We start from the raw sequence: 22,859 nt of genomic DNA on the forward strand, positions 1-22,859 counted from the left end.
TCCTTCAAAATGTCAACAATAGGGGACAATAGCTTCCCTGTTAAAGCTGCCCAACTTTGGAACTCACTCCCACCCACCCTAAGGATTCACCAATCCTACTCGCTCTTCAGATCAAACATTACTAATTGGCTTAAAGAAAATGGCATTTAGCCTCAGTACTACCCTTACGCCTGTTGTATTTGACTAGAACCCACACTGATTTTCTTTTTTCTCTACACTTATGTACCAACGCCATCCATTAATTTGACTCCACATTCAGAGGAGGACGTTTTCTCCTTTTCCAACCCGGTTGTCAAGCGACATTTGGCCGGCCTCGCCAGGCTCTTCCCTCTGAGCAAGAAACCAACACCCCATGTGGGACCTCAGTATAGTGTTGGGCGCCTTGGTGCACAAACAATCCGAGCCATTTGCGTCCACGGACATCAGGCTGATCACCATTAAAACGGCTCTGTTGGTGGGTCTTACCTCTGCTCGAAGAGTCAGCGAGATCCAGGCGTTAGTGGCCTCAGAACCCTATACTACTTTTCAGAAGGATAAGGTGGTCCTTGGGACACACCCCACGTTCCCACCGAAGGTAGCCTATGCTTTCCATCTGAATGAGGAGATACTCTTGCCTATGTTTTATGCCGACCCAAAGGATGATGCTCAGAGGGTCTCGCACTTTCTGGATATCGGACGCGCTCGGAAATTCAATTTGTTCAGGACTAAGGGCTTCCACAAGTCGGACGCTCTGTTTGTCACTTTCAGGGTCAAGGCCCAGTTATCAGGCATCCAAGGCCTCTATAGCAAGGTGGATGTGTTCGGACATCAAGGAGGCCTATGAAGGGCGGCACAAACCACTTCCAGCTAACATGCACAAACATGCTGTCGGAGCCAAAGCCATGGCCGTTGCCTTCCAGCGGCAGGTCCCATGGCAGGACAGCCACCTGGGCCACTCCTTTGGCTTTCTGTAAGCACTACTGTTTGGGCGCCGGTTCTAAATCAGACGCGGCTTTCGGACAGCTGATTCTAAGGGACCTCTTTGCTTAAGGAGGGTCTCCTCTCCACACTGGGGCTACATTTAGTTGTAATTGCCCATGCAATATGGAGGAAAAGGGACGGGACGTAAGAGTAATTAATAGTTACTCACCGTAGTGACTAGTCCTTAGTCCTCTTTCCTCATACGTCCGACCATCCTCCCCCTAATAATACTGCCGTCATTAGGCAATGTTAAATATTGTCGACGCCTCAATGGGGTCTGAGGAGTGGCGCCGGTGGGCAGAGTCACGGGAGCGCATGATCCCACGGCCGCACACCTGCACGCCTCTAAATTTAAAGGGGAAGAAGAATTTTTTCTGGTGAATAAGGTTGTCTCCCGTCTTTAGCGACGGAAGCCAATGAAGTATGAAGGAAAGGGGACTATGGACTAAGAGTATGTTAGTCACTACAGTGAGTAACTATTGGTTTACACTAACTCACTTGAATGGCTGGTGGCAGTAGTTTCTTTTTTACTACCTAGTGACATTTACCTGCAGGCTGATAGCTCAGCTTCAGTGCTGCACCAAAGGGTGACAATTTTCTCAATGGCCCCGGTCTTTTTTTTCGCCATTTCTTGTTAGTTTCTTCTGGGCTTTTACTCTGTGGTTTGCATCAGGTTTGAGTCCTTTGTGTAGTTTGCCTTTGGCAGGCTTCAGTTCTGAATCCCGCCCAGGTTCCAATGTGTCTGGAAAGGCAGGAAGTGAGGGCGGGTCCCGAAACTTCCCTGTCCTTTGTCTCTAGGTGTGCCTGCGTGAAACCAGTTCCAATTGGCCGGCTGGCTGTCCTGGAGGACAGCCATCCTGCTGTGTGATTGACAGCCTAGGGCTGTGAATGAATGGGAACTTGCATAAAAAGTGAGGTTTTGGGGGAATAAGAGCAGAATCGACCACTGGAGGACAACATCCGAAGTTGAAGACTAGAGAAGACGCCAGCAGGAGCCTGCTGGACCGCAAGGTGCCCAGTGAAGCACTGCAACTGTGCTGACCCTGTTTTAGAATCGCCATGTAAGACCTGTAAAGGATTACTTACTCTGTTAGGCTGGTGGTACCTACTAGCATCGAGACACACTATTTTGGCACAACCCCCAGCTTGCTGCGACTTTCCAAGGCTACAGTAGCCCAATACCCGGGGTACCTCGACCACTTGTGAGTGCATTCTCTTCCAAAGTCCGAATCCAGCTAGATCTTCGTGGGCATCCAGAGGACCCTACAGAAGCAAGAAATCTCTGTCCAGAGTCGCCTCACCAGAGTGCAGGTCTGAAGGATCAAGGAAATCCTAACTGGAGCTTTTGGTTCTTCGTTGGCGCTGAGAAAAGGGCTCCAAAATAACAGAGCTGCTGAATCAACAGAAATCCATTGCTGCTGAGTCCCTCTAGAGTGCTGGCGCAGGAGCCCGCCAGACGTCCTCCACGACGAATTACCTGGAACAAGGGTCTACTGCATTGCATTGTGAAGGCAACCAGCTGGAACACTTTCTTCATTTTCAGGGTACTTGTGGGGCTTGGGGTATTTTATCCTTTTGCCATTCGGGGTGCTTCCTATCTTTGGGAGTGCGATTTAACCCTACACTAAGTTGACTACAATTTACCTACATTGGCCTTACAGCTTGTGCTTACTAAAGGTGACTCCTCTTGAGTTGCTGTGATTTCTCTTTTGAACACTGACTATTTAAGAACATTTTTCAGAGAAGAAGAGCATCTGAACTTTGACTTTGGCTGTTCTGGCTCCCTAAAGGCCTCCTTTTCAACCTATTGGCTTTGGCAGTGCGTGTTTCCTTATAGGTTTTAAATGTTGACTGCCTGGAGAATCTAACTGTTCTTATTACCTAGCAGTCTGTTCTAATCTGGCCCTAACCTTTCCTTCCTTGAAAACTCAATAAAGGTGACGTCCGGTTGCTGTAACATATGAATGACTTACTCACCTGCTTTATTGTTCACCTTTTTAATTGAATTCTAACTTGGGATTACTGTTACAGCTAATTACTGCTTTTTAAACAATGCTTTCAATATCCTTGTGTATAAATACGTATTATATAACTTTGAGAAAGTGTTTAATTGGATGCCTGGATTTACTGGTTTCAATGCACAGCTATACAGCTCACATTACCCCTCTTAAGATAAGCCTGGCTGCTCAGTCACACTACCAACTTGTGTAGTACAGGCCTATATTAAAAGGTAGGTTGCCTATTACCAAGAGATAACTGCACTAACCCTTACCTAACAGGAGTTATTCACTCCCATGTTCTTTGTATGCCCAAGTGCCTGAATGGAACCAGTTCCCACTGGGGGGCTGGCGGTCCTCATTCGACAGCCACCCGCCCCGTTCTGTAAAATGCTGGGTTTCCAGTGGAGTGTGGGGAAAACAAAATAAAAGGTGAGGTTCCTGAGGTGAAAGGCAAGTCAACCACTGAAGTAACCGAAGCTGAAGACGACCAGAGACACCTGCAGACCCTTCTCATCTCTGTAAAGCGACCACTGCTGTCCTGACCCTGTTTTCTACTCGACAGATAGCTCCGAAGAGTATGACTCCTTCCCTTTGGCTGGTGGGACCAACCAGCCCAGAGACGAACTACAAATTGAGCCATCTACCGATGCATTGTGCCTTTCCAGAGCTGCAGTCCGCAAATACCACGAAACCACCGACCCATTTGCATTGCAACATCTTTGAGTGTCTGATCCCTTCAAAGTCTTTGCTGAGCTCCAGTTGGATCTCCAGAGGCACAATTCAACTTGTATAAGTTCCCTCACCAGAGTGCAAGACCTCAGACCGTGCTAATATTGTCCTTTGTTGGGGCTGGGAAAAAGGTGTCAAACCCATAGACTGAGCAAGGAGATTGAAGAAATCAGTGCCAAGGGTCCACTCTCAAGACTTCCCATTCAGAGTCCTTCCTTTAGTCACCGGACTGAGGAGTCAGGAGACCAGGTCCATCACTGCTGCACAGAGGAGTATCCAGCTATGAGCATTTCTTCTAGCCTCTAGAGTGACTTCAGTGTGTTTAGTGGTGTCCACTCTACCTCTGACCCAAGCTGCTGGCTTGCATCCCTTTAGGGAGTCCTTTTGCAGGGTCCCACCTGTTTTGTTATTTCTCCAAGTAACTTTTCCTAGAGACTAGGAACTTTTGCTGTTCTGCTGCTTCTTACGACTTTTAATCCACTCCTACGCAGACTTTTCTTGTATAGTTAAGTATTGGACTTTTAAAGCGTTAGTTTGTCCGAAAAGTGTTTATAGAATGTTAAGCTCTGCTGCTGTGTCATTAACCAACCTTTTTCCTTCATAAAAGTCTTTCGTTTGTGGTTTTGCTAACTAAATACATTTACTGTACATCTTTGTCTTAAAGGAATAGTGTGCTCTAAAATATTATTGGCTAAAATGATGGCCCATAATCAAAAATATATCTAAACAATATTTTTAAACAAAGTCCCTGGTAAAATATTGAACAAATGAAGCTCAAACTGAAAAATGTGAAGCACTAGGAGGCATCCATTTTGTGAAATAGATGCCTCCTGTGCTTGCCCTTGCTGCACTAATGAAGCAAAAGCCAGCCAGCTGTAATAAACAAAAGCTACCACTGGGTGGCTTTTGCTTCATTGGTACCAGAGGACAGAGACCCGAGACTACACGCAGGAAAGCTGCATCTGGGTAAGTGCTTATTTCTTTTTTTAAATGAGCACTAGCTGCAGGTTTGGAGGAGCCTGGAAAACTTAGAAAGAAAACTGCAGCTTTTAAAAAGTTGTATTTAGGGGGGCGTGGTCTAGAGCACCATTGATGTGGCCACTCTTTTAATGGCCTCCGTGGGGAGCCCCCTGCTGTGTAGGAATTAGGCGGTTCCTACAACCTGAACAGGTCGGAAACTAAAGCTACCCCACCCGGAACACCCCGAGCACAGCTGGTGCCAAAATGTGCAGCCGTCTCACATTCTAAATCCCTGAAATTGATGGGGAAAGTCACTGCTCGCCGGCATTGTTGAATCCAAAATGGCGGCCGGGCACTTTGGCGGAGAGGGGAGGTGCAGAGAGGACGTGAGGGACGAGTGAGGAGTGGCATCCCCGGGACCCAGCGGCTTCACGAAGCACTGTGCACCGCGTGACTGGAGTGGACTTGGTGCTTCCAGGCGGCGGGTGCGGAGTCCATGGGGGCGCTGCCCCCATCCACTGCACGGTGAGCAAGGCAGCAGCCCAACGCATCGGCCCGTCACGGTGCTCCCTAGGGGCGCTCTACCCGGCTCACCGCCCACCCGGCACTCACTGTTCCCTATACCTGGGGCTCTGCGGTTCCCAACCTGTGCACACGGCACGTCGGATCTATCCTGCGGGGCCGGCCCGCCGCCTCCTGTGTGTCTGCTCCAGGGCGGCAGCGGCTTGCGGGCTTCGGGTCGAAAGCCAGCCCAGCCTACCACAGCGTTGTGCACCTCACGGAGCCTGCCTGCAGCACTGAGGTGCATGTAGCCCCGAGCGAGATATCCCTGCCTGGAGCCCGGGGCCTGCCTGGGGCTGGTGTGAGGCAGACATCCGGGGGAGCCCCTGTCTGAGGCCCAGTGGAGGGCCACCTGTCCCCCCCAGAACCCCACCATGCAAGACTGACTCATTCTGGGTCCCACAAACTCTGCCGGGCCTTCAGGGGCCCCATCCACCAATTCCTGGGGCGCCCCAGACCCCTCAACAACCCATCGCACCCCCTGGGAGGGGAGCACAACCTCCAGGAGCCCTGGTGCGGGTGAGCGGGGGGTCCTCTGGGAGCCTGCAACACAATACGCGGGTGACCCACAGGAGCACCCTACCCCATCTGGAGGGCGCTACAGTGCTGACCTACCCCAGGCTCTGCGATCTCATCGGGCCTCTGGGGCACCCAACACCACTCCTGGGGCACCCCGTCCCACTCGGCGACCTCCTGCCCCTCCACTGAGAATATTCCCGGACACCTCACAACGCCAGGAGAGGAGGCCTTCCTCCCCCCACCTCCTCCGTCTCCAAGACCCAAAGATAACCCATCCGGAAACCCAGCACCCATAAGTGGGGGATCCCGGGATCTCTTGTCTACCCACTACCGCCTACAGTATATGGGGCACCTCCTCCTTACCCTGGAAGAACGGTGTGGCCCTTGCCTGCTCACACTCCTCTTTGCCTCATAAATTGACTGGCCTCCAGGGGAACCCGACACCATTCCAGGGGCGCCCCTGTCCATCCAGCGACCCCCTGTCCTCGGTTGCCCTGCCCAGGAGAGGGGACATCATGACTAAGCAACCTAAACCCACGAAGAATACAGATATTGCCACAATGCTACTGGTGGCAGACAAGGGGAAGAAACAAGACCCTCCCAACTCCACGCCACAGATGGACCAGGAGGGCAAAGAGACCCTCGCAACCAGAAGCGACCTACTGACCTTTATGGCTGACATCAGGTCCTGCATGAGCGAGCTCTCGACGAAACTAGAGCACACAGACCAGAGGGTAACGGAGGCGGAACAAAGGTTGGGGGAGGTTGAGGACCAGGCCCAAGACCATACCATGGCTATAGATGGAATCCAACACTCCAGCAGAGCCCTACAAGATGCGAAATCCTGGAATTTAAACAGGAGGACCTTGAAAATCGAGCCTTGCGCAATAACCTACGAATTCGGGGTATTCCTGCCTCGGTTCTGGATCAAAATCTAACGGAATACATCGGGGACCTCTTCCAGTGCCTTCTCCCACACTTAGACAAGGCCCAACTCCTATTAGACCGCACCCACAGGATACGCCCACGCCGCGCAGTGGAGTCAGACTCTCCTCCCGATGTCATCATCAGAGTGCACTTTTTCACCACCAAAGAGGCCATTTCATCAATCTGTCGCACCCGGGACGAGCTAACCTTTCAGGGCTCCCCACTCCAAATCTACCAGGACTTCTCCCTCCTCACTCTGCAAAAAAGATCTCTCCGACCGTTGGCTCTCTTCCTTCAGGCCCAACAAGTCCGCTACAGATGGCTCTTCCCAACAGCATTACAATTCATCTACAAAGGCACCCTACGAAGAATCGGCCACCTAGAGGACGCCGCACAAATAATTCATCCACTCTCACCCGGGACTAACTCCCGAGGGGCCTCTGAAACTGCCACAGGTGGGGATCCTATACCCCCGCCAAAAGAAAATTGAAATACATGGACAAGGGTCCCAAGGGACAGAAGGAAGAAATGACCGAATGATCCATAAACTGAAACGCCGCAGAAGGACCAGCTCACATCCATAGCAGTGGGCCCCCCACCGAGCACGTCTCCTGCCCACTTCCGAGGTATGTTACACCTACAAACCCTTGGAATGCCAGTTATAATCTGGCCGCAAGTTCCAGCCATGTTGGCTGACCTCGTTTGTTTGGCCCAGTTGGCCTGGGGTGGTGCTGGCCCTACAAAGCCGGCCCCCAGCTAGTTAATACCCGGCCTCCCTGTTGGAGGCACGGACTAAAAACCCAAGAGCAGGATAGCAGGCAACCCCATCTCTCCAAGCAATGGCTGACTTCAACCCGACCCATACCTCTGACCTGAACCCAACAGAGGCTCCCCCGCCCCACCCGGGACCATAGCACCTTGAGAGTCATCTCCCTCTATGTCAGGGGGCTGAATTCCCCCCCCCCCCCCCAAGCGCAAATCTATCCTACAGAAGCTCCAGGAAGAGGAAGCGGCCCCGCTCCAGGAAACCCACTTATTGCCAGCAGACTTTGGACGCCTGCGCTCACAACAATTCCCAAAGCAATTCATTGCCTCAGGTGGCAGCAAGAAAGGGGGCACAGCAGTTCTCTTTAAGAAGGGGCTGAACCCCCCACATCCCGGAAACTAAACTCTGCCGTGAGGGAAGATTTGTGGCGGTGAAGTGTCTCCTGCTGGACCAGCTATATACCTTCATCTCGATGTACGCCCCGAGTACAGGACAAATCGCATTCTATGAAGCCTTGAACATCGCCCTGGTCCCCTTCACAGAGGGCCAAATCGTGATGGGAGGAGATTTCAATGGAGGGCCAGATCCCATGAAGGATAATTCACACCCGGCCTCCTCTGGGGAGACCGCCCTTGCCCTCGGCCTGCTACTATTATTTAGGACCCTGGAAGTGGTGGACTCATGGCGGGTGCTGCACCCCTTGGAAACAGACTTCACCTTCTACTCTTACGTCCATAGAACCTTCTCGAGGATTGACCTCCTCCTGACATCACCACAGGTACTTGCCTTCACCAATGAGGTGTCTATCGGATCAAGAACATTGTCCGATCACGCTCCCGTAACCCGGGAAATCCGCATTCACGATGCGACCCCCACAGCTCGCCGCAAGTGGTCACTGTATGACCCAATACTAAACGAAATGCCAATAAGGGACTCTATAGCAACGTCAATCTCAAACTTCTTCTAGGAGAACCCCAACGAAGACACCTCCACGGCCAACACCTGGGACGCCATGAAGGCGTTCATCCGGGGGGAACTAATAGCCCGTGGAGTGGCATACCATAGGAACACGAGGCAGATGCGTATGGCCCTTGAGGAAGACCTTCAGGAAGCGGAAGCCATGCATATGGAAAAAGGATGGTCCCCCAAGATACGAGCGCTCCGGACGGCACGGAAGAAAATCGAGGCACACTACGCCGAACATACGGCACACCTACTCGCGAAGGCCAAGCAATTTTATTACGTCAGGAACAATAAAGCAAACAAGTTAATGGTAGAAAAACTCGCCAAAATCAAGAAGAATAACAACATTATCGGACTGCAAGACCTCCAGGGCACAACCCAATACTCGGAGCCGGGGGAAATTACGACTAGCGACCAACCATCTGGTGCAAGTGATGTCCGCACCGCCACGAAACCTACAGGAGCAGACAGAATACCTGCAGAAGGCCACCCTCCCTCAGCTGAAGCTCTCAGCTCCAGACACCCTGGATGCACGTATCTCAGCAGAAGAGGTAGAAGAGGCTATAAAAACCCTTAAATCCAGAGCTCCCGGACCAGACGGATACACCACTGAATTCTACAAAATCTTCAGGCATCAACTACTACCACTGCTGGTGAATCTCTTTAATTCCTTCCGGAGCACAGGCACTATAACCGCCTCCATGCAAGAATTTATCAGTGTTCTTGCCTAAACCTGGGGGGGACTCAGCAAACCCACCTTCCCACAGACCTAATGCATTGCTGAACATCAATGCCAACATCTACTCTAAGGTCCTGGCAACACGTCTCTCCCGCATTTTGACGGACATTATCCATCCAGACCAGACCGGATTCATTAAAAACAGAGCAACAACAGATAATATACGCAGAACACTGGATCTGGTGGACCTGGCCACCTAGAACTCTCAAGGCCTGGCACTCCTAGCCCTTGACGCCACCAAAGCGTTCGATAAAGTGGACTGGACCTTCATAAACCTCACCCTAGAGGCCTTTGGCTTCAGACCGGAGTTCCGAACCACGGTCTTGGCAAACTACAGATCACCAAAGACTCTCCTGAGAATTAACGGCACCCTCTCCGCCCCAATCCCCCTGACTAGCGGGACCAGGCAGGGATGCCCGCTATCACCACTCCTATTCGCCTTGACTATGGAACCCTTTGCCCAAAGGATCAGACTAAACTCCATCAAGGGACTCCAGGTCGGGTCCCCCCAACACAAAGTGGCCTTATACGCGGACGACGTCCTACTTACCATCTCACAGCCCTGCCTCTCACTGAAACACGCCCTGGCCGAGATAAAGATCTATGGAAGGGTCACGGGTTTCTCTATCAACTTCAACAAATCTGCAGCTCCTGGGATAGGCCTGACCCCGCTATGCCCCATTCAATGGAAAACCACGGCAATCCCGTATCTGGGGGTCCAAATCCCGGCAAACCCTTAGGATGTCTGCCACAGAAACTCCCCCCCCCCCCCTTTAAGGAACTGGCAGATGACTTGAAGCGATGGAAATTACAGGAAATCTCACTGATGGGCCGCATCACTGCCTGTAAAATGAACCTTCTTCACAGAATCCTATATGCCTGCTCCTCACTCCCAGTGCCTATCCCACCCCCAGCTCTTCGGGACCTCCAAAGGAATATGTTGCGGTTTATTTGGAGGGGGGAAAAAACCCTGTATCACCCTAAGAATGATGCTAGGGAATGCCAGGTTGGGTGGCCTGGGAGTACCCAACCTACAAGGATAGCAGTAGGCAGCACAACTGGCAAACACCCAAGCCCGGCGAGTGTCCTCTGACCGCCCAAGATGGGTGGAACTTGAACAGTCCCGCCTATCTCTCCCCCTACGCTTCCTCCCGCACATTCCACCGCCTATGCGACAGACAGAGAGACTACTGCTTGCCACCAGGCACACTGTAGACACATGGGGCTGAGCACTAAGGAAAAAAGGGATTCCTAGAGGACTGAGCCCTTCATCACCGGTATTCCATAACTCAACTTTTTCTCCTGGTACGAACCCCTGGAACTTAAGAACTGGATTACGGAGGGCTTGGAATTGCTGGGGCAACTGTTCGAGGGGGGGAGGAGGTGACCGCGCACTTTCATCAAATGCAAGGAAGCATTTCAACTTCACGAGACTGATAGGTTTTCCTACATCCAGCTTCGCCATTGGTGCTCCCACCCACAAACCCGTCTCGCAGCAGTCTGCCCTTCTACAGCGCTGGAATTAACTCTGGTAGATCTCCCGGCCCGAGGTAAGATCTCCGCCCTATATAAACGTTTCCAGGGGGACTTCCTCACCTCCAAAACTCGCGCCATGGCACAATGGGAGGCAGACCTAGGCCATCCCATAGAGGACCAGACCTGGGTGGACATATGGTCTCGGGCGCACTCATCCTCAGCCTGCATCACCTACAGGGAATGTGCCTACAAAATATTGCTACGCTGGTACTACTCCCCTCTAAAGCTCCACCACATGAACAGCTCCCTGGACCCCCCTGCATGCTAGAGACAATGCAGGCACATGGGGTCCTTCATCCACATGTGGTGGACATGCCCACAAGCCCAACAATTTTGGAGACAATGCTTGAATATCATTGAAGATATCACCCAAACGACACTCCCCAACCCCCCGCCCCCTCCCCAGAGCCTGAACCCATTCTGCTGGGCGCTCCGGTCCCTGGAGTATACTCTAGGTAGGGGGCCAAAGCCAAGCTCCTGTCTCAATGCCTTCTAGTAGGGAGAATAACAATTGCCCGCTCCTGGAAAGCCAGGGAGGGACCACTTCTGCCCTTCTGGTGGACCAAAATGTGGGATATCCTCATCATAGAAAAGGTGACGGCGGCTAAGGCGGGGACCCTTCACCGCTTTCAAAACATTTGGGGCCCATTTCTAGACTACGACCAAAAATTCCCGGCTCTCACATACAAGCCCCAGCAGGCTAAGTGGATCCTGTGCAGCGGGAATACGCCCAATGAAGGGTGCAAAACATGAAAGGGGGGGGGCGGACAGGGACCCCAACCTCCAGGATCATAACACGGACAGGCACTCGAGGTGGGGGAGGGAAAGAGGGAGGGGAAGGGGGAAATGTGATTAAAAAAGTGACTGGAATGTTGAAGCAATGCATAACTGTATTTGTCTCCTGCCTTGTTTAAAATAAACATATTTAAAAAAAAGTTGCATTTATGTTTGCGGTGGCTTCAGCTTGGAGTTGGGGGAGCCCCGGAGACTCCATGAGAAAGCCGCCACAGTCAGAAATACAAAGTTTTTGTATTTATGATTTCTGTGGTTTTCCAGCCACGGCAATCACAAATACAACAATGTTGTATTTGTCATTAACGCGCCTTTGCTTTTTGCCTTCATTTTATGTTTTCTGTGCTTTCCGGGGCTTGGGGAGCACCGAAAATGAAAGTGAAGGCAGCCCCTCAGCTCATGCAGCTCTGCTCTGGCTGCAGAAAGCATAAGCTCCCAGTAGAGGGCTTTTAATGCTTGTTTACTGCGCCGGGGCAGAGCTGAGGAGGCTGTCTGAAATGGCAAAATGGATGCTCCCATGTAAACGCTTTGAGTCTCGTTTGCTCAAAGTGTTTACATAGGAACTTTCATTAAAAATACGTTTAAAGTATGTTTTAGACTATTGCCCATCTTTTAAAGCCTGTGCGTGTTGGTTAAGTGTTTTTCTACCTTCCTTGTATAAATATAATAAATGTATATTTTAATATAACTTTTTATGTCTGTTTCTTTGGACTATTGTATTTACTCAGCTCAGTGTACTTACCTACAGCTCACATCTTCCTCCTATGATAAGCCAGACTCCTTTGCTACTCTACCAAGGTTTCTTGAGTAGTACAGACTTATCCCAAAAGTTGGGGACCTGTATGCCGGTGGGTAGTTTTATGAAGTCTTACCTGAATTGGACTTTAGGAAAACTCCCCTAACACATACTATACAAATAACGGTAAGTAAAAGTACTACTATAATTGTATGGATATAACACCCTGGTAGGACTGTTTTTTTGAAGTCCAACTAAGGGCTTAGTAAAACCATTCCACTGAGGTAGTACATGACTCAACTCTTACTATAAGGCTGTACCACCTGACTTCTGGGTAGCGTAGACAGAGCAGCCAGGCTGATCTTAGGAGCGATTGATGGCTGTAGAATCAGTACTCTCTCAGATGAAGTGGATGGACCTTAAAGGAAGTGGAAGAAGTGGATGGACCTGGAAGGAAGAAGTGGATGGACCTGGAAGGAAGAAGTGGATGGACCTGGAAGGAAGAAGTGGATGGACCTGGAAGGAAGAAGTGGATGGACCCGGAATGAAGAAGTGGATGGACCCGGAAGAAGAATTGGAGGAATAGAAAAAGTATCCTGAACGAATGAAATGTAACGAACGTATGAAATGTAATGAATGGATGAAATAGATGAAACAAAAAAGTAGATTGAACGTGTGGAAAGGATGGAGTGGATAGATAAAGTGGATAAAGGAATTAAATGGATGGAAAGGGTGAATGAATTGAGCAGAGGGAGTAGATGGAACAGAAGGAGTGGATAGAAGGAATTAAATGGATGGAACAGATAGAGCGGACGGAACCGATTAAGTAAATGGAACGGATCGAGTGAATGAAATGGACGGAATGGAGAGCTGGTTTGACTTGTCAGAACAAACGGATGGAGCAGACGGTGCGGATGGAGCAGATGAAATGGATGGAAAGGAATGGATGCACTGGCCGGAACAGATGGAACCGATGGAGCGAAAGGAACAGACAAACAGATGGACTGAAGTGGACATGCTGGTTGGAATTAATGGAACGGATAGTATAGATGGAACAAAAGGAATAGATGGGACGAATGGAAGTCTGAACAGATGGGAACGGAAGAAATGGATGAAGTGGACGGACCCGAAGAAGAACTGGATGGAACGGAAGAATTGGAGAGAATGGAAAAAGTATCCTGAACAGATGAAATGTAAGGAACGGATGAAGTAGACGAAACGAAAAAGTAGATTGAACGCGTGGAAAGGATGGAGTGGATAGGTAAAGTGGATAAAGGAATTAAATGGATGGAAAGGGTGAATGAATTGAGCGGAGGGAGTGGATGTAACAGAAGGAGTGGATAGAACAAATGAAATGGAATGGATAGAGCGGACGGAACAGATTAAGTAAACGGAACGGATAGAGTGAATGAAATGGACAGAATGGAGAGCTGGTTGGACTGAGTCTACTTGTCAGAACAAACAGATGGAGCAGACGGAGCGGATGGAGCAGATGGAACAGAGTGGACATACTCACTGGAATAGATGCACTGGCCGAAACAGATGGAACCAATGGAGCGAATGGAACAGACAGAAACAGATGGACCGAAGTGGACATACTCGTTGGAATTAATGGAACGGATAGTATAGATGGAACAAAAGTCGGAGCAGATGGGAACGGAAGAAACGGATGAAGTGGCCGGAACGGATGAAGTGGACAGAACGGATGCATTAGATCAAATGGATAAAACACGTATAGTCGATGGAACGGGTGGAGCGGATGGAACACACAGAGCAGATCGAATGAATGGGAAGGATGGAACGAATAGAACCCACTTAAGGGTATGGAAGAATGAAAGGGATCTACGGAATGGATGGATGAAGGGCTGAGTGGACGGAATGTATGAAAGGACTAGTAAATTAAATGGATGAAACGGACAAAATGGATGAACAGACTAAGTGCATTGAACGGTCAGAGTAAATAAAACAGATATAATTGATGTTACAGATGGAATGCTTGATCTCAAGCGCCTTACTGATAAGCACCATATCACACTACCACGCTTACTCTCTCCTATACACCACCACTCAACTAGAACACAGCGATACTATGACACATTCGGTATAGCTTTTCTCATACTAACATCGGCCACATACTCCTCATCCCTAATTAAACACAGCTAACTGAGCACACACCACTAGCTTAAGCGTCTCCCCAGGCCTAACACAGCCACAAATCAGCCTGGGTGTCAACCCTCCAGAATGAACACATATACCTGACCTCCCAATCACCACACCTACCGCTAAGAAGCAGCTATCATGCAACTGCCACACCGGATGCACACATATCCGGTGCACCCACGCACCTTATGACTCTTTCTCTCTCTACTGCAAAACAAACAATGGGTTTCCCCTACTTCGCTGGCTGAAGGGAAGCAACAAATAATACTACATGGAGGTCAAGCCAGCGGAAAGGCCAAAAAATTCATTCAAAGGACATCATTCAACCATGTAGAAAAAGAAAGAGGCTCCCCCAGCTGCCCAACAGATCATCATACTTAAAACAAACAATTTGCAATATTATATTTATTTAATACAAATAGTCTTAAAAAAGTATTAAATTGTCTAAAGCTCTAGTCCAATATACAAAATTATATCTTACAGTTGACTAAAAAGGTGCATACTGTTTCAAATATTAATGTCAAATGATGACTGCTGCGAAAGGTCGCAAGCCAGTTGATCACATGAAACCTAAGAATTAATCTGGGCATGCCGTGGGTGGTGCCCCAAGCGAGTGAAGGGAATCACTCAAGTGGGGAACCCCCAGTCGCTCTGACCAGACTAATTATATGAACAATCAAATAAATATCAAAAACGCAGTCAAGATAATATTAAGTCCAGAAAACCAAACGAAGAAGGTTTCATTTCAATAATCAAATCAGGAACACAAAAGACCAAACTATGGAAAGAAATTGTATTAAATTCCAAACAAAAAACAGTAAAGCACACACACTAAAATCTTACTATGGGATGCAGTGCACAGCCTTCTTTGTTTGGTTTTCTGGACTTAATATTATCTTACAAAGTTATAAGTTACAAAGTTCTTCAATGTGTTAGTCATAGTCAGTGTGTCACTAAACTGAAAAGTAGCTGTAATTGAAGATTACACAAAAGGGTTTACTTACCTTGAGTATACCTGTTATCCCAAAAGAAGCTATAGGTTTGTGCTGTTCCTAGAATAAGTGTCACTAAGTATATTGTCCAGTTGATATTACTGTGTGATTTATTGCTGAGCGTCACAGTACAACTGTTAGGGTCTACTACCCTTGAATTACTGTATGTAATCTACAAGTAATTATCTGGTGTGACTTCCCTAAAACTCCTGTTGGGTGTTCCAAATAAGGTTGTATGCTTTGGCCTGTGTGCCTTCAGGCATAGTACCGTGTGTTTTTTTTATAAGTGTTTATGACTGACTAGTACTTATCCCAAGACGTAACTTGGCCTATATGTGCATTTATAATAAACCTTTATTTTTTATTATACTCCTGGTTGTCACTGTTTCTATTATGCCCTTGGTGTACTACAAGTTCAATGTACTTCCTGCAGCCCACTCTCCGACCTAAGATAAATCTGGCTGCTCTGTCTACGCTACCATGAACTGAAGTGTTACAGCCTTATACTAAGAGTGGAGTCTTGTACTGTCTCAGTTGAATGGTTTTACGAAGCCATTAGTTGGACTTCAGAAAAACTGTCCTAACACTCCCCCCCCCCCCCCACCTGGAAAGTCAACAAGAGGGTCAACAAAAGGCATAGAACCCTGAACAGAATTCATAAGATAAAGTAGTGCCATTTTGAGTACATGGAACTCCTAAATGCATCATCGTGATTAAAAAGCCAGCATCGGAAAGAAAATTAAAGGGTATATACAGCTACCAGACTGTTCAGTGGGTTCATCGAAAGTAACGAAACAGTGACAACACAGTGTCCTCACTGCATTTCATGGAAGATCGCTTGTGCTGCAATGGTAAAAATGAATATGCCATAAAAAGAAGGTGACGCTCCTTGCAGTGTTAATCACGTGGCACACCTCACAAAATGCTGAAAGAGGGGGGATCAAGGGACCCTGGCAGCGCTCTACATAAAGTGACCGGTGCTGCCAGTCAAAAATCGTGGAAGCTTGAAACAAAAGTTGTCTCCGAAAACTGGCCTCCCACAAATGGTGAACCAGTGCCCTAAAAACAAAAAACAAATGCAGCAGTAAAGTGAGGTTAAAAAAGATCTCTCACCTTGAAAGTCAGGTTCTATGTGTAATCGTCTCCCTTTTTGAGGTTGCTTCAAAAAATGCCATTGTTATTGGGCCGCACTGGAGCAAGCTTGAAAGGGCCCCAATCCACAGGTACATTCACCCCCGAACCGTTCTGCTGCAAGCACACCCGCCTGCCAGGCCACATGCTATTTGCTTCGTGTCAACTGCACCAACGAACCCGCCAGGTTATTTTTAGTGGATTTCCTGCTCCCAGTGGCATCTGCTACAGTTATGTGTTGGCGTACACATAGGCAGCTCCCCGTCAACGAATTTCACTCGGTGGCACGGTAGAGTGCAAAAGTGCAGATCAAAAGGCGGCATACAAGTGTGTATGCCTTTTGACCTGCACTTTTACACTGCACTGTGCAAAATGAGTAAACTCTGCCAGGCAGGCTTTCTTTTAATTGTCAGCAGTGCTCACCATTACAGTTAAACATTTCCCGACCTGCTTTTAATCAATTAAATGCTGCCCCAAATGGGAGCATGTTGGGCTGTGTTACCTGCCCGTTAAAGCTTTACTCGAGGCTTGTATGCCTTTCACGTTACGTCACTAAAAAAATATGAGCTCCTGAGTGTTAGGAAGATTTTTCATCAGCCCTATGTTGAGAGGGTGAAGCCATCTACCCGAAGGGCATGACAGGGTTTCAATCAAAAGATAGCCCAAAATTACTGAGCAGCAATGAAAGAGCAGTCTTGGATCATGCTTATAATAGTCCTATTGAGTTTGCCAAAGGCATTGTTTGCCAGGTGCAATGGCCCGTGTATCTCGGGCATTTGAGAACAGCAGGACATTCCTGTTTCTCAAAGATCTCATGCTCGTTTTCTAGCACACCATCAATGGCCTTACAAAGGCATCTGGCTGCCTTCAGAATTTCTAGAGTGGCCTAATGGTTCATTACTCATGCTTTTTCTTGTAATTTGTATTTAGATTGTTTTAGAAACTATGCTTAATTTGCTCATAAATTTCTCTGTCATGTCTTTGCTTGAAGCCTGATCTCCATACAGTGACCCCACTGGGATGTTGGCTGTGCAGTTTGTCTCTAAGCAAGTAGCTAAAGAGGGTTGAGCAAAACGCAGAGGTAGCGAATATTTTACTGCATTAATTGGTTAAAGGTTCACATGTAGTCCATACTCCTGGCATTTAGTGTTGGGAATATGCAGATAAGGAGAATCTATATCTGATGCAAAGTTGCCAAGCTATTTTTAGAGTAAAGTCATGTTTTTCTTAGTTTGGCCACTATTTTTAGGCTTTGCTCTCACTCCTTCTGGCACTCAACCTAAAATTCACTGAGGTTTTTCTATGCTCCAACTTTAGTTGCATTATGTTTTCAGCTTGCATATCTGTGTGGCGGTTAGTTAAGGGCTGGTGCGCAGGATGCCAAGGGATGTGATGTTCCTCTTAACCTTGGTTAAAGCAAAAGTATCTATGGGAGAGCTTTTTTGGCACAGCTTGTGGCCACATGCAAAAACTGTTGTGAAGGAGTTGAAAACTGACCAAAAATACCAAAATCACAATGAAGGTATCCTTTTCTATATTTAATGTTAAAGATAACATATGTGCTGAATCTGCTGTTTTTGTGAGTCATACCTTGATCTAGACGGTTGTTTAACCACTTAATGCATTTTCTTCTACTGTTCCAGGATCCACCCAGTTTCCGTACAACCCGTTGACGATGCGAATGCTGAGCAGCACCCCTCCCACTTCCATTGCTTGTGCTCCACCTACCATGAGTCAGTCGACATCCCACCAACAGAGCCGGATCTGGGAGCGGGAACCAGCACCTCTCCTCTCTGCACAGTATGAGACGCTCTCGGACAGTGATGACTGAAAATGGCCTAGGCTGCGGCCAAGTGGGTGAAGTGACGTTGAAGGGAGTCCTCACATGGAGGAAATCCTACCTATGACTTGTTCCCGCAAAGACTTTCCGAATCCGAAAGCAAGATGGCGACCAGGGGAGGTCCCCTCGCGCACAGAAGAGAAAAGCGTGTCCTTGTCCAGAAATTCTTGATTAGATTGATGGCAAGGAAAAATTGGAAAAATTGAGTCTGTACAGGCCCGGTGTTAGGAAAATGTAATTAGTGACAGAGTACTACAGAATAAATATGTAAAGAAGTTTTAAAAGATAGACTATTGCTGTTTGACATGCATTTGTAAAAAAAAAAAAAAAAAAAGAAATAATGTCTTTAAATCAGTTTCTGTAAATATGTGCAGTTTTATTGGTTTTTCCTTTTTATTTTTTGCCTAGTTTGTACATTCTTAATATTCATGTATCCGCTTCCGTGGGGTGGTACATCTTGTAAATACTTTTTTTTTTTTAAACCTCTACTGTTCAGCAGTTGGCGCTCTTTGTCCATGGCCAGGGATTGTCCATCAATGTTTCCATGTCAAGTGATAACAACAATGTTCCGACCACCATCAGGTTTTATTTGTAAGGCTAAAATCCCAATAATTGTGTTGCAAGTGGTTCCAAAATATGACAGGCCCACGTAATAGCAGAGTCCCAAGTGAAACCCAAAGACTCACTGAAACTATACCTGTACAGGGTTGAACAGTTAATATTTGTCAGTCAACAGTTTAGTAAGGGAACAGGGTAAATTCATAGATATCCCCTTTTACCTTTTTCCCCCATTTGCCTTTTATTAAAAGTGGTTGTCTTATATAGTCATATCTCAACAATACCATTTACCTAACCGTCGATGTGAGCACTCTAGTGTTTTTCATTGGCCCTTTAGTGGCTTTTATCTAAAAAGTTCTTCTTAAAATGATTTCTGTTCATCTATATCTGTAGAATGCAGTTCTGTTTCACTTTAAGAACTATACATATTTATTTTTGTCAAACTCTGGAATCACTTGTGAAAGATATTTTAAAGAGCATCAGGACTCTCCCCCTTTCGTTTCTGTGCAAAGTCCCATGGCTAACATTTAGCACCTTAGTCTTCATTGCAGCCCACCTCATGTATTTCTTACATTTGATATCGCTCTAGTTGCTGACGCCATGGTTGATGGTGAAGATTTCTGTAAACAAATGTTAAGATATTTTTCCTACATAATACCACAGTCCAATAGAGGTGCTCTCCTAACCAAAACTGTAACCAACCGTAGACACGCTACTGTTAAGGGAGCTGTTATCCTCTTGCAATTTCTTCCCGTGTGTGCACATCCCCTGCATACCCCATAAAAGTACCATAAACACAACATCCGTTTGCCATCATCGGTAGCTTTCCTACTTGTCACATGCTTTGGATAGCCTCTGAGGTTAACCATAGACCATCATGTTGGAGGACATCTAAAACATGCCCATTTGTGAACTATTCCAAGACTATAGGTATACCACTGCTAGTAAGTAACTTTATCACAAGCTGTAACTTTACCTGCCCCATTTACAGGTTTTACAGTAAATTAGCAAGCGTTGTTCCAGATTTCACGCCATTCGGTTTGGCAGCAACAATCTGACTACATTGACACTTGGTCTTATTGAAATCATATATACTGTCTGCATCCCTGCTCATCTTAACTTTACTATTATCTGAGCCCGGTTCTCGAAATGGTGGAATTTAGGACAGTTGCTTTTGCAACCCACTACCAGAGAGCAAGCCCTCACAGCAATGATAAATGCACTGTTACCAGACATTGTGTCTGTCGAAGTAACACATTATTCTTTTCACCATTCTCTTAAGCTTTCAATGAGCTTTCAAGTCTTAATGCAATGGCTGAACACAGAAAAAAATCAATCCACACATTGTCGTATAAATGTAAACATATAAGGGTACAACTATTTTGTTGCCTTGCATGTCTTCCTTCTACATGAAGAAATTAGTTTGTTAGACAATTTAAGAGGCCGTTACACTTGTGCCGCAGCTCAGACCAGCCGTTTTAACATGCATGCACATATGCAACACTTATTACACAAGATGTATCTTTTGGAAGTTCATCTGGCCTCAAACTAAAGTGTAAAAGAACTGGGATAGTCAATGCTTTTGGTTCCATGTATTAATCATGATGTTCACTCCATAGAACCTTCATTGGCCCCATAACTAAATAGGCAATGATGATGATTTGGGAGCACACACTCTGTGTGTGGTTTCCCATCAGTGGGAGAGGATATTTCTTTGCCATGAATAGCGTTTTGAATAGCAAGATTTAATCATCCAACTATGTTAATCTCTTCAGTTATGTAAAATTGTCCCCCTTGACATCCTTAATGTCGATTTCTTCTTCAAGTTCAAGGACATGTCTCTCAGTGTACCCTTTTCACACTGATGGGTTCAAATTTGGGTCATTATTGCTTATAGGGAAACAATTGGCCTATATACATGGTTGTCTGACGGGAAAAAGCACATTACAATGTGTGCTTGTTTTTAATGGGTATCCTTTTCCTACTTGCAACCTTAACCTAGTGTTGGATGTATTGACCACAGGCACACTTGAACACACTTAGGTACATTTGACTGAAAATGTGTTCAGCAATCTTTTCTGCTAGGCAAGTAATAGCTTAAGTATTATCAAACATCTGCTGAGGCTCCCCATTTGGATACACTGATTTGAACATCACCAAACTGCGTACATGTCAGAGTTAAAGAAAGCTTTGTAAACTGTTTTCTAAACATATTTTATAATAATTTGAATGCCCACGAAATTGAAGAATTCAAAACCATGTGATGTGAGCCATATGTAATTGATTCACTGAACTGTATGGATATCCTTTAGGTGGATACTAAAATGTATTTCTATGCATTGAAATGTCAACGGTCCCACTGTCCTCAAGTCAAATAGGTTACCAGCTGCTACTACATTTTTTTTCAAATTAAGTCCTCTTATTCTGATTTTAAATGCATCAACCTCGCCCCCATATTTTCAACCGATGCTCTTGTCTTAGATTAGGTCTGATCTCTGGTATGACCAACTAGCCCTCTGAAATGTCTTTGTCACGAAAGAACAGTACTTTAGCATCCGCAATCTTGGGTATTGTGCTGCTATAGTACATGTGTAACATGGTGGTAGTAACCAGCAGCACACCACTGGTTTAAATAGAAACATCACTTATTAATTAAACTGCATCCTTTAGATGTGTTTTCAATATACTATTCCCATCATCCTTTTGTATTGCATATATGTCGTTTTGTTTTACTTTCAGGAAACTGAATGGACTGATGGTGTGGTATAAGTGAGCCTTAGGGTTCTGCCTGGGTTAGTATGGTGTCATATTAGCAATTCACGCCATCAGGCTGACATCCATTTTAATTTAATTTTGTGGTCTCCAGTGCTTTGGCATTGGTTTTTACAGTGGCGGGTAGCACCTGCAACACACAAATGGGCTGACTTGTTGGCTTATTGTTTCCGGCACACACTGCTCCATGACATAACAACATAAACATCCATAGGTATTTGTCAGTTGGCCCACAAAACTTGCAGCATTTCCCCAAAGCTGTTCCTTGCTGCACTAATGTTAATGCATGCGTGCTGATAATGGAGTTGTGTTGTGGTTTTATTGAAATATATAATGAGAGAGACATGCCAACAAACCTATGTAATGCACAACTTGGTTTTCAGTAACTGCTCTGGCAAGAATTTCCCAGTTTTACTGTATATTTCTGCATTTTGTACAGTTTGCAAATGTCGCCTTTTTTGGGCAAACTTGTTTTAATATTAAAACATGGGTTTTGGGTCTTTGCAAAAGCACTGTTTTCTGGCATCCCTGGGTGGATGGGATGATGGGGTAGTTTTGAAAAATTATTTATTAATTCCATTGTGAGGAGCAACACATGAAGGAGAACTGCTTCAATGAACAGATTGAAATCCCGGTTTCCCTTTACTACTTGTTTTAGCCTGATTTTATAAAAGAATTTTCCACCTGTAATTGTATTTTCATGAACTTGAGTTTCCAATGGAATTATCGCACCTTGGTCATGCAAACAACAAATCAAAAATACAGTCTTTTGATGAAGCTGTCTGCTGTCTAATTATCTAATCCTAGTGTTTTGTGTTGTGATTTTGCATGCCTATAAAAAGCACTAAATTAGTAATATGAGGTGCCCACTGATAGCTTAAGAGTAGGCACAGCCATAGTAGTGATGGGACAAGTAGGAATTTTATATGAGAGTTAATTATCTGCATCCACTGCTTTCTTTGGCAAAGTATTGTCAAGGCATGACATTACAAAATGCCCCAGGCATGTACTAGTCAAATAGTTTGACTGCAAATATTTCCAAACATTGGGTTTTCAGGCATGTTTGTAACTTGCATTTGTAATGGATTTCTTCCTACCACCGATTCCTATGTGTCGAAATATTCTTCAGATAGATTTTCCACCACCATGGGGTTTACCTCCTCCCGACGTTGGCTACACTGTGTTGTTGGCTCCCATGACCTCAGATGTAACGTTATG

At 46.5% G+C, this 22,859-nt stretch overlaps 1 protein-coding gene across 7 annotated transcripts in view; it reads left to right on the plus strand.

Moving 5' to 3' along the window:
* NCOR1 (nuclear receptor corepressor 1) overlaps positions 1–22,418 on the plus strand; it is a 2,268,409-nt gene extending 2,245,991 nt beyond the window's left edge. For all 7 annotated transcript variants that reach the window (XM_069615218.1, XM_069615220.1, XM_069615222.1 and 4 more), the window contains one exon: positions 18,115–22,418. In XM_069615218.1, coding sequence (XP_069471319.1) covers positions 18,115–18,302 — 188 coding nt within the window. In that variant the 3' untranslated portion in view covers positions 18,303–22,418. The remainder of the gene's footprint in view (positions 1–18,114) is intronic.
* Positions 22,419–22,859: the final 441 nt, after the last annotated feature.

The sequence above is a fragment of the Ambystoma mexicanum genome, chromosome 9 (genome assembly GCF_040938575.1).
Source record: "Ambystoma mexicanum isolate Mex_15411 chromosome 9, UKY_AmexF1_1, whole genome shotgun sequence".
In the NCBI taxonomy this organism is placed as follows: domain Eukaryota; kingdom Metazoa; phylum Chordata; class Amphibia; order Caudata; family Ambystomatidae; genus Ambystoma; species Ambystoma mexicanum.